A 12,804-nucleotide genomic window follows, 5' to 3' on the forward strand; every position below is an offset into this window, starting at 1 on the left:
TTTGTGATACACTTACCACTTCGATATCTAAATACCATTGTGACAGGTAGAGGTACTGATTGGTAAATAACGTAATAAGTTCCTGAAGTGTGAAGTTTTAGACATTTTGGAAGCACAGCTGTATAGGACACCAACACTTACACCTTGTGCCTCATAATGCGCCTCTGTTCTATTCCCTCATTCCATAGAGCTCCTCTGTATCCCTATAGACATCAGAGCCAGCAGTGTTCCTCTTCCTTGGCTAGATTTTTAGTCTGTTTTAGCCACTGCAGAGTACTTAATGCTGGCTCCATCCTCTTACCGCCTAAGGCTCTGATGTTGCACCAGTTAAGTTGATGGAAGCTTTGCCATTGGCCTCAGTGGGGGCAGTGTCAGCAAGCAACACAACTGTGTGCATTTAATACTTTGCCTAAAGGGCTTCTGTTTCTGATGCCGAAGGTATAAATCTATTTCTGACTCCCCTCTCCTGAGCCCTCTTCCTATGTAATCTCATTATTTTATCAGTAGACAGAGGTCTTTGCCTCCTTATAAACAGCATAGTGTATTTATCGAATATTAGGCACTTGCTGTTGCCCCTGAAGGCCTCCATAGAAGCCATAATAGTACTAACTTCCGTTAATACTTTCATTTGCATATACTTTATATGCTGTCTGACTAGTTTTGGAGGACAATCCTCTCACTCTATTTTCCCATGTCCAAGTAATGCCTGCTCTCAGATCTCTTTTTAAGATATACTGAAGTATTAAACAAGGGCAGCTTTGTTTCTGAAGAAGAGCACTTCTATACTAAATCTAGGGAATCAGTTGCTGCATGTCTGGCTTTTGTTTAAGTTGTGTGTGTTTGTGCAGTTGTGGCTGGTGGCAAGTCTGAATTTATGCTAGTTATTTTTTAATTCTTTGTATGTGAGTTTTTCTTCAACTGAACAATCCTTTTTCCTTCCTGATTGTGTTTGACTCTTAGATTGTAGGGAATGGGAGTGAGCAGCAGTTGCAGAAGGAACTTGAAGATATACTGATGGATCCACCCGTGGAAGACCTGTCCAGTGACCGAGAACATGGAGAAGAAAGCAGGACTGATGGAGAAGGGGAAGATCCCATCCTTCTTGAGGCTTCGGCATCCTCTACCATTAACCCGGTGTCGATGACAGGACTCCAGAAACCTGAGATGAGCCTGCCAGTGAAACCGACACAGGGAGGTTAGAAAACCTGGGGAGTACCTACTAGCGGCCATCAGAAGTTCTGGGTTTCTCTGTGTATGATGCACAATGTATGAAGCACTTGTCATGTCATCTGCTCATATAGTAGGATAATATCAATAGTATAGTCAAATTTACTACTTCAGAAGTAAGTTAACTACTCAAAACAATGTGCTGTAATGCAGACGAACAGGGTGAAAGTACTGCATTGTCCTGGCTGCTTTCACCCAGAGGGATCCCAAAGTACTTCACCATCATGTGTATGTTACCACTGAAATGCAGCTGCTTCTGCGGTGGAGGGCAAGAGATAGTTGGGGCACAGTGAGAGGAAAGGAAACTTTGTCTAAAGATACTTGATTAAAGCCCCTGTTCTTACAAAATTGGCATGGGGTCTTAAAAGGTATGGCAGAGCAGATGAGGTGAATTTTTCAAAAATGCTTAGGTGATTTGGGTGCTTTTAAAATTTTTTAGTCAGGATCTTGTTTTTACAGTTTTTCCTGAAAAACTTACATGCATGTTGAAAAGTGTCTGATGCTCAACTTATTTGTCTACAGAGAATGAAGAGTGAAGATGCTCCATCTCGTGGGCATTCATTCATAAGGTTTAGGCTTATAAAATGTGTTTGCACAAAATTTGTGAATTCAGTAAATAGTTCTAAGAGCTAGCATGCTCTCACTCTCTCTCTTGTTTCTCTTTTAAATGATCAATAATAAATAAAATAAAACTTCCTTATTCTTATTTTTAGCTGCTAAATAGCATTAAAAGAATTTAAAAGTACACTTCTGACATCACTTTTCTGTCTGAGCAATGTTGTAGTTGCCAGAGGGATGCCATACGATTCCCATTAGGAGGGAGGTGGCCCATGAGATTATTTAAGATATGGTTCAAACTATGGATAAAGTTTGGAAACCCCTGTCCTGAAGGAAAATGGTGGTTAGTTCACAGTGTGTCCACGATGAGTGCTTTAAACACATGCTGTCTTTTAAATTGGTCCAATTAGAATGCCTGTGACTTTTACTACCCTGGTGAAAATGAATGCATTCGGACAGTATGCTAGAGGGTACCCCCATGGAGAGAGCCAATCATAAGAGCTTGGATAGCCCAGTGGCTCTTTCCATTTCTAATCACGGGCTTTCCATATCCCTTTTAGTCTGTCCTGGGTTTTTGTAATGTCTAGATGAAATTACTATAAGGCAGTGCACAACTGGTTGAAAGACCATACTCAAAAAATAGTTATCGATGGCTCGCTGTCAGACTGGGAGGGCTTATCTAGTGGAGTCCCACAAGTGTCAGTCCTGGGTCTGATACTATTAATATTTTCATTAATATCTTGGATAGTGAAGTGGAGACTATGCTTATAAAATTTACAAGTGAGACCAACCTGGGAAGAGTTGAAAGCACTTTGGAGAACAGGATTAGAATTTGAAAGGACCATGACAAATAAAAAAATTGGTCTGAATTCAACAAGATGAAATTCAGTAAAGAGAAGTATAAAGGAAAAATCAAATGCACAACTACAAAATGAAGGATAATAGCTAGGCAGTGGTACTGCTAAAAAGAGTCAGGGGGGTTATAGTGGATCTCACACTGAATGTAAATCAGCAATGTGATGCAGCTGCAAAAAGGCTAATATCACGCTAGAGTGTATTAACAAAAGTGTCCTATGTAAGACACAGGAGGTAATTGTCCCGCTCCACTCAGCACTGGTGAGGCCTCAGCTGAAGGGCTGTGTCCGATTCTGAGTACCACACTATAAGGAGGATGTGGACAAATTGAGAAGAGTCCAGAGGACAGCAACAAACATGATAAAAGGTTTAGACAGCCTGACCTATGAGGAAAGATTTCAAAAAAATGGACACGTTTTAGTCTTGAGAAAAGAAGAGGGGGAGGCGATAACAATAGTCAAATACGTTAAGGGCTGTTATAAAAAGGATGGTGATCACTTGTTCTCCATGACTGTTGAAGGTAAGACAAGAAGTAATGGAATTAATCTGAACCAAGGGAGATTTAGTTTAGGTATTAGGAAAAACTTGCTAATTATTAGGGTAGTTAAGCTCTGGAATAGGCTCCCAAGGAAGGTTGTAGAATCCCCATCATTGGAAGTTTTAAAAACAGCCTGGACAAACACCTGTCCGGCATTGTCTAGGTTTTCTTGGCCCTGCCATAGCACAGGGGGCTGCACTTGATTACTTCTCAAAGCCCCTTCCTTCCCTATGTTTCTACGATTCTATGAAAGTTGTTGCATGGTTTCAGACCCCTGGTTATTGGGAGGCCTGTCTTGAAGCTTACTAACATATACCAGCTGGCCTGCCTCTTCATTTGTCACTTTGTGCCTTATTGCAGATTGTGAGGAGTCGAGCCCTTTTACACCAGTGGCCGATGAGGAGAGTGTGGTGTTCAGCAAGCTTACCTACCTGGGCTGTGCCTCAGTGAATGCCCCCAGGAGCGAAGTGGAAGCCCTAAGAATGATGTCTATCTTACGAAGCCAGTGCCAGATTTCTTTAGATGTGACCCTGTCAGTGCCTAATGTGTCTGAAGGAACCGTGAGGTATGAAACTCATTCAAGGACACTCTGGAGTCTGTTGCAGTCAGTCTGATCAGTTCCATCTGTCAAAGGAGGGCGAGCTACTAATCACAATTAGGAGGAGATATGAACAATCTGGGATTTCTTTTAAATGTGGCAGAAGTGGGTCTTGAGGGATTTTAAAGAAGAGAAGGTCAATGGCCTTACAGATCAGTTTGCAAAGAACTTCTCATGTACAAGGGGCAGCAGAGAATCTTCTTTAATATCTGAATTGTCTTGGAAATCGTAACTGGGGCAGTTACTTGCTGGTGCCTTACAAATAGAGAGTAAATTCTAATCCCAGGGGAGGTAGAGCCAGGACGGTAAGACTGTTCATGTGCAGAGTCTCAGGCGGGGAGCAGGCTGTAGTCATCCTCCCCAGAGAATGCCACAGAAGGGCAGGCAAGGGCTAGTATGAGAATGGGAGAATTGTGTGACCTGAAATATGTGTGAACTGCTGTGGGTTAGGTCAGCTTTCTGAATGGGAACATCTGAGCTTTATATGGAAATTATAGACATAAGTGTCTTGCACTTCAGGCACCTACACTTTTTTCCTTAGGCATAAGGGAGGAAAAAAAGTCAAACAAATAACTTACATACAAATCAAGCACAGCTTTTCTTCCCTGTCCTATCACCTCAGAGTAAAGTGGTTCAGGCAAGATGGAAATACCTGGCCCATTTAATAGGATTCCATTTTAATGTTGACTGATTGCACTCTGTTGGGGAAAAGGGCATTCACACAGGGGTTGGGCATGGATCAGTGTTTCACATCTAATTAGTGCCTTGAGATAAATGACAATTGGGAGTAGGGTCTATGTATCGTGCTTTCTCTAAATATAAGTGGACTCCTTCAATCTCACAAATAAATGGTTGGCCAAAGTAATCCTTGTAAAGCCCCAAACTTTACTTTACTTTTTTTTTTTTTTAAACAGGCTCTTAGATCCTCAAACACACACAGAAATAGCAAATTATCCAATCTATAAAATTCTCTTCTGTGTGCGAGGGCATGATGGGACCCCCGAGAGTGACTGCTTTGCTTTCACTGAAAGCCACTACAATGCAGAACTGTTCAGGATTCATGTCTTCCGATGTGAAATCCAAGAAGCTGTAAGTTGAATTCTTTCTTGACCTTACTGGTGTTAAGAGCATATCCCAGCAACACTTCGTAAATCTCTTTTGGACCAACTACTTTCCCAGAACTCATAACTCTCGCTAACATCAGTGAGATTGAATATCTGATTTAAGAATTTGGTCCTAACAGCAACAAATGAAACTTATTCTTCAATTTAATTTGTTTATGTTGCTTTTAAGTCTTATTAAAGTCTCTCATGTACTCAAAGTCTCATTTATAGGGATCATATAGGGGTTATAGTGGATCACAAACTGAATGAGTCAATAGTGTGATGGAGTTGCAAAAAAGGTTAATGTCATTATGGAGGTGTGTTCAGAGCCGGTGCAACCATTTAGGCAAACTAGACGGCCGCCTAGGGCACCTAGTGGTTGGGGACGCCTAAAAGTCCCCTCAGGCGAGGAGGTGGAGTGGAGGTGAGCTGGGTGGGGGGGCGCACTGGGAGGGCTGCCCACAGTAACGGGGGAGGGGGCGCACAGGGGAACAGCTCCTACCCCAACTTACCTCCACTCTGCCTCCTCTGCTGAACACACAGCCCAGCTCTAAGTCTCCTCGAATCAGTGCCGCAAGCCTGAGGGGGCAGGAGAATTAGAGCAACGCCGGCATGGAGGAGGTGGAGCCGAGGTGAGCTGGGGCGGACTACCCAGGCCGGGTTAGCTTCTGCGGGGGGAGGTCTCCCCAGGCAGGCTTAGCTTCCATGACAGGGGGGAGAGGGGGAAGGCTCCCCAGGTAGGGTTAGCTGCCATGGGGGGACGGGGGAGAGGGGTTAGCTGTCACGGTGGTGGGGTAGCTGCTGCGGGGGGGCTTCCCGGGTGGGGGGGCTGAGTTAGCTGCCATGGGGGGCGGGGACGGGGTTAGCTGGATGGGGGGTGCAAGGTGGAAGTTTTGCCTAGGGCGTGAAACTTCCTTGCACCAGCCCTGAGTGTGTTAACGTAAGTGTTGTATGTAAGATACAGAAGGTAACTGTCCTGCTCTAGCCAGCACTAGTGAGGCTTCAGCTGGAATACAGAGTGCAGTTCTGGGCACCACACTTCAGAAAAGATGCGAATAAATTGGAGAGTCCAGAGGAGAACAACAAAGGTGATTGAAAGTTTAGAAATCTTGACCTATGAGGAAAAATTAAAAAAACCTGGTCATATTTAGTCTTGAGAAAAGAAGACTGAGGGGGCACCTGATAAGTCTTGAAATATGAAGAAAAGGGTGATTGTTTGTTCTCCATGTCCACTGAAAGTAGGACAAGAAGTAGTGGGCTTATTCTGCAGCAAGGGAGTGCCTTAATCTGCGGGTTTCCCAAAACTCTAAGTCACTCTCTTACCCCTCTCAGTCTCAAGTGAGGGCTGCTGCTAAGCTGTGAGACAGCTCACTGACACATCAGCTTGTTCACCTTATAAGCAAACTTCAGGGCTCTGCCAGCCCAAATCTTGCCTAGCAGGTAACAGTCCGTGAACTCCAACTCCCAAATCTATCTGCTGTGCGCAGCCCTGTCACTGAATGTTAAGAGTTTGCTTGTGCCTCCCTTAAAGAGACAGTACCCAGCAACTTGTTACCTCAGCTGGGGTTAACAAACACTCTATTTTAATCAAAGCACTGAATTGGTTTATAGAAAAACAAGTTGATTAAACAAAAATACATAAGTTTAAGTGGTACCACGTATAAGGAATAAAGATAGAAAAGGTTATGAGCAAACAAAAGTGAAAATATGCTTCTAAGACTAAAACCTGATTTAAAAAACGAGAGTCTCTTTTCGAGGAAGTGTTTCTTACCAAGTGTGTTTTCCAGCACAGCTGACCAGACTCTCTGGCAGGACGCTTCACAGAGCTCAGAGTGCTGGGTATCTTTGTTTTATCAGATGAAGGATAACTTAAGGAATCTCTCCCCACTCTTTATGGTCCAGTAAACCTTTGAAAGGCATTCTTCTGAGTGAAGAGTATCCCCTGATGAAGTTAGTTTTTTCCCTGCAAGGTATAGATGCCATGCTGTCTGGTGTAGACTCTGGCTTCCCGCTGGTTCCTCCCCTGCTTTTTACAATGCAAATGTTCTCTTCCTGCAACCTCTGATACCTGTACAAAATAATAACCTATTGAATTTGGCCACGCCTGCTTTGAGGTATTAGCCTCTTTCCTTTGTCCGGAGAAACCTTGTTTATCAATTTCCCCCGATATGCCTGGTTTAAACACATTTTAGTCACATATTTCCAGCACATCTATGAAGTCCTTTGTGGGTTTACTGTACATACATCACACCAGAATATTAACGATCAGTGAATTATTAGTATTCCAATGATATATTTATATGCCATATTTTATGTAAATATTGTGACAAATGTATACCAACTGGCATTGGTGTGCTGTTCGTGTCATGGAGAATTAGGTTAGATATTAGGAAAGCTTTCTAACGATAAGGGTAGATAAGCTCTGGAACAGACTTCTAAAAGGGGAATCCCAGTCACTGGACATTTTTAAAAGCCGGTTCGACAAACATCCATCAGAGGTCATCTAGGTTTACGTGGTCCTGCCTCAGGGCACAGGACTGGACTTGATGACTTCTCAAGGTCCCTTCCAAGGACCTACATTTCTATGATTCCATGTTTTCTGTAATTCTACAGCTGTGTAATTCACCCTTGGCTGAATAATTGTGCTCCAAAATCTAAACTGTAATTTAAAATTTTTCAGCATTTATGATTACAAAGAAAACTCAATCTGAATGAATTTCAGTCTGAGGCAGTGACATCTGCCTACGTGTGCAGAGAGTCTGAAACAATATCTCTAAAGAGTGTGAATTATCCAGTAGGGTGAAAGCAAAAGAGAATAGTTTCAATGTCAGCATTAACTGCTTCACCGCCGATCATTTTAGCAGAAATATCTTATGTGTATATTCCACAAACCCACGTGTGTCTCACTTTCCCAGCTGCTAACCTTTACCTGCCCCTTGACAGCTGCTAGGCTGTAGATATTCACTATCATTATAAAAATTTACACCATATAAAAAACTGAAAATGTGGAGATGCAAAACAATCTCCATTTAATATAAAAAAAATAGCAAAGGCTAATGCATAGGTTTCATTGAATTAAAAGTAAAATGTAATAATATTAAAATTAATACTGTATCTGAAGCTACCCTAGAGTTTCCACCAGGGAGATACAGACTTTAGGTGAAGCTTGCTGCACTGTGCAGGGTACTGTCGTTATAGTTGAAAAAGGAACCTCATAAATATGGTCTTGCAGATTTGTCCTGGAGGATCTGGAGGATCTTCTGAAACCTGCTTTTTCCTTTTAACCTTGCAGAGACAACACAGCTCTGGGAGAGTGAGACAGTCTACTCTGGGCTTGAACAGTCGCAAACACAATAATCAAATTTCAGTTGCAGAATCTCTGTTGTTGAAGTGCAGGCCAGAAAGAACACAGAGAATTTGTGGAGCTGGCAGTTAGACCTTGTTTACATACCCAGTTGCATCAGTTTGACTAAAGGTGTGACATTGCACTTTCTTAGTTAAACTGGTGCTACATTGTGTATTTTTGCATCAGTTTGAACCTGGCTTACATCAGGGTAGCTTGCCCTAACGGTTTGCATAACAGGAGCAGGCTAAATTGATGTAAACCAGATTTAAACCAGTGCAAGAAGATGCAATATCACACCTTTTGTTAAACTGATGCAAGAGTATATGCTTAAAAAGTACTACCAGTTTGACTAAATCAGTGCACACCTTTAGTTAAATCTGTGCAACTTCTTTATGGAGGCAGATCTTTAGGAAAAAATAATCTTGCCATAAAAAATGAGCAAATTTTGGTACAGAATCTTTGAGATGATTAAAATCTAGCTAGCCCCACAATGCTATTTTTAGAAACCTTTCAGAGCCTTTAAATAGATAAATTAGTATATATGCACTAGAGAATCAGAGTATGATTATTTCCACAACTTGTGAAATAATCACTCAAGGCACTGTGAAATGTTATGAAGAAATGGTCTCTTCATAACTCAGACTTTGGTAAATGCATAGAAATTGCAACCATGAGGTGACAGTGTGCACATTTACTATTTTATCTTAGTATCTTAAGTAGAACCAGAATATATATGCATAGTCTTGCACAATATTTTTTCATCCCACTGGTTAATGAAAACACAGGTAGCAATCCTACTTGAACCTTTCCTAATCTCTCTGGTTCTGTATGAATGCAGGTGAGTCGAATACTGTACAGTTTTGCCACTGCCTTCCGCCGTTCTGCCAAACAACCTCTGCTCTCAGCCACTGAAACACCACAGACTCCAGACAGCGATATTTTCACGTTCTCTGTGTCCCTGGAAATCAAGGAAGATGATGGGAAAGGTTATTTCAGGTATTGCTTCCTGATTTCTACTTACCCATAAGATGGGTCTAGTGTTGGAGGGTGGCTGGAGAGGAAAAACGTGATGAAAGCCTACCCCTAAATTCTCCTTTTGAAGAGTTTATACTGTAGAGTAAACCAGTCCCGAGTGTAGGCATTTTTGCTAAATAAAGCAATGATTTATTTCTGGATTTTCTTACTTTGCTCAGTACCCTCCTGTTGGACTCTTCTTTTTATTGTTGTTATAGTTTGCATTGCATTGAGTCTGACGCCATCTGCCAGGTGTTTTCTGTATTTTTATATACCTCTTTCGTCTTTAAAATGCTGTGTGCAAAATAGCTAATTGCATTCAGCAATGTTATCACTGAGACTAAACACGTAACACTTAAATTCTAGTATCAAATATTACTGGTCAGATTTTCATAGGTGCTAAGCACCATGGATCCTGCTAGAGTCAGTGGGAGCAGCAGATACTAAACACCTTTTGAAAATCCGGCGATACACTTCGCATAAAGCTCCCCTCAGAAAAGATGGAGAGGACATGACACATCAACTGCCATCAGTGTGCTTTTCTGAAGTTTTAAACCCACTCTGGCCACTTGACATGAAACCTTGGGTCTGGGTAAATCAGAAAAGTAGCTGGACTTAAAACTTTGCAAGATACATCAGAGAGGGCTTGTGGCAAACAAGGGCTTTCATGCTCAAAATTCATTAGAGACCAGAGGTGAAGATGGCAGTATTTAGAAGACTTATTCTCTGATACTCGGGTATCCCGTCTGCTTGGTTGCAGGTTTTCAGTATTTTTATTAGTGCACCAGCACATTTATCTGCTAACCCAGAAAACAGAACAGAATTTTCAAAAGCATGCAACTAAACTGAAAAGATGGAAATTACTCTCCATGTGATGTCAGGATAATCTCAGCAAAGTTTCCTGTCACAAAGATACTGTACTATGTGGGGAATAGTTAGGGTGTTATTACAGCTTCAGCAGCCTGATGACCAAGACCACAAGCCCCTGCCCAAACTACTATATCAACATGGCACAAAAATATGTTCCTTGCTCCCATTCCCATCTGGTAATGTATGCCCCATTCACTACTTCATCTCTGAAGAGCTAGCACTGCAGCACCACCTGGTGTCAAAAATCAACCACCCAACAGTGAATATATTTCTATACAGATTCTTATTCAATAGGACTTTAGATTTTAATGTGAAAATACTTTTAAATTGAGTAACTTTTCAAAAGCCAGGGATGATTTTGCATGTTAAATAGAGTTAGTATGTTCCTGTAGAATTGAACCTTTGGCCTGTCTAGAAGTGTATTTGGAAGCTTGTTTCCTGCTTCTAACTTGTCATTAATTTTACTCTTGCTCTTTGAACATGGTAAGTGAAATTAGACTGTGCTTAAACACGTCAGAATCTTTCCAGCAAAAATCTCTCTCCTGGGCAGCATTGTGCCAAGTACAATGTGTGAGAGATGCTTTTGCTGCAAGATTGGAGCTTTTTGGTAAAGATTCAGTGACTACAAAGTTGTGTAGTCTGAGCAGGAATCTCAAGATCGGGCTCCATCCCTCCTCATGCCTTGCATACCAATAGCTGTAATTGCTGCCTTCATCTTGCATCTAAGGGTACACCTACACTGAACAAAAGATCTGTGTCACAGCCACAGTTGGTCCAGGTCAGCTGACTTGGGCTTGTGGGGCTAGGGCTGTGAGGCTAAAAATTGGTGTGTAGATACTGGGCTGGAGCCCGGGCTCTGGAACCCTTCCTGCTTGCTTGGTCTCAAAGCTTGGGCTCCAGCCTGAGCCCAAAAGTCTGCATAAGAGATGGGTAGAGTTCCTATGCTCTTGTTGGCTTCTCAGGGACTTCCTCAGGATTGGTCCCAGCATTTTTTATGGGGGATCAGGAGGGAAGGAGGCTGAATTCACATTCATTGTCAGAGGGCTCAAGTGTTAACAACTCATCCCTGTCATGTGATGCATTTAATTGAAATTCAAATCTCTGATTTTGATTTATCCAGCTAAATTTCTCTACCAGCTGCAAATATTTAATTATAACCTTGTAAATGGAGCTTGCATCTATTCCTAAATGCTTGTCCTCTGTGTTCTGGTTCTCAAAGACAGCTAATTTATTCTGTCTTCTAATCCAAGTGCTACTCGATTTTGTGTGTGTTCCTATATCCACAGACAATGTAGCAGTTCTAAAGAGTGCCACTGTGTATGACACAGGATAATCTTGATTCCTCAAAGGCCTTTTTCAGTTTCTGGTTAGTCCATACATAGTGTCCTCAAATGTTTTATGTAGCCATGTATAGTATTTTATAATTGTTGAGTTACCTTTATCTCAGAGTAGCATGACTGCCATATGCTCTTGGAGTTGTAGAGCAGTTTGGCTGCTGGCCATAGGCATAGAGATGTTTCTCTTGGATTTATGGCCAATGGAAGTGTTATTTAAAAACAAATTCCCTTTCCTCTTCTTTTAAGTACGGCATCTTCCCTCTGGGAACTTCCAAAGTACTGCTCAAATGTAACAAACTGATATACAAATTCAGGGCCTGAACCGCTCTCAGGGTCGGGCCCAATGCAAGGATCTTTTCAGCTACAGAAATGCAGCTTCCCCTGGGGTGGAATACAGCAGCTATTTTACTACAGCATAGCAACCTTATTTTAGGAAAAGGAAGTGAAAGAGGAAATCTTACCCAACTCAGATGTTTGGGAGTGATCTGGAGGGAGCAGACTGTAATTAGCCCAGTCTGGGCACTTGGATTAATAATACTAGTCTTTTGCTTAAAGAGAGTCAGTGAGATCTGTAATGACCATGTATGGTTAGAATGTCAGTTTTAAGTCTCAAGTGAAAGAGAGCATCACCAGAATTATCATGCCAGAGCAGTTGGGCTCAGAGGGTCGTGTCTCTTGTTTAATCGCCACCTAATGGGTATTTCTTGGTGGTCTCTCACTCAGACATTGTCCAACCTCAACCTTAATTAGCTTGCAAGATCTGAAAGCTTCAAAGCACAGGGCGATTTGACTCTTTTATATGTTATGTGCATGCACACGTGGCTGTGCAAGTCACTGTTAAGTTTTAAGTACTTGGCGTTAGCTGCTCCACGCTGTTCCTTATAAGACCGCTCAGATAAATGCTGAGCTGTACTCGTTTTGTGTTTACATAGCCTGTCTCTCTTCTCGGTCTTTAATCTAAAGACTTAAATAAAATAAAAGGAGGCAAGGGATTAATGCTACTCTCAAAGGAACATGGACTTGTGTATGGTGGAAACCAACGTTTCATCAGTTCCCTCCAACAACTGTTGCAGCTGCACTTCACTATTGAACAAGCAGTCCCAGTTATATCACTTTGATATCCAGGTTGGCCATTTAGCGCAGTGCTGTCTGCACCTACATGAGCAGGCTGGCCAGTGCTCTGGTGAGCATTTAGGAGAAGAAGCCCTTCTCAGTATCTAGCTGAAATAAAACTGGCTAGAAAAATACAAATCTAAGCTAGACTGCTGAGGTCTTTAAGTGTGCATTTTCTTTGCTCAGGTGCTTATTACATGCTTCCAAAGGCCCTACTGCCACATTGTCCACATGGGCGAGTCAAA

General features: G+C 42.0%; 1 protein-coding gene across 7 annotated transcripts in view; it reads left to right on the forward strand.

Annotated features, from left to right (window-relative positions):
- The window catches only part of RABGAP1 (RAB GTPase activating protein 1), a 151,881-nt gene that overhangs the window by 15,656 nt on the left and 123,421 nt on the right, over positions 1–12,804 (forward strand). For all 7 annotated transcript variants that reach the window (XR_003996724.1, XR_003996721.1, XR_003996723.1 and 4 more), the window contains 4 exons: positions 961–1,195; positions 3,539–3,743; positions 4,691–4,865; positions 9,064–9,221. Coding sequence is in view for 3 of the 7 variants with exons in the window: in XM_030535167.1 (XP_030391027.1) it covers positions 961–1,195; positions 3,539–3,743; positions 4,691–4,865; positions 9,064–9,221 (773 nt within the window). In the remaining 4 variants the exon portion in view is untranslated. The remainder of the gene's footprint in view (positions 1–960; positions 1,196–3,538; positions 3,744–4,690; positions 4,866–9,063; positions 9,222–12,804) is intronic.

Source organism: Gopherus evgoodei, chromosome 16, assembly GCF_007399415.2.
Source record: "Gopherus evgoodei ecotype Sinaloan lineage chromosome 16, rGopEvg1_v1.p, whole genome shotgun sequence".
Classification (NCBI taxonomy): Eukaryota; Metazoa; Chordata; order Testudines; family Testudinidae; genus Gopherus; species Gopherus evgoodei.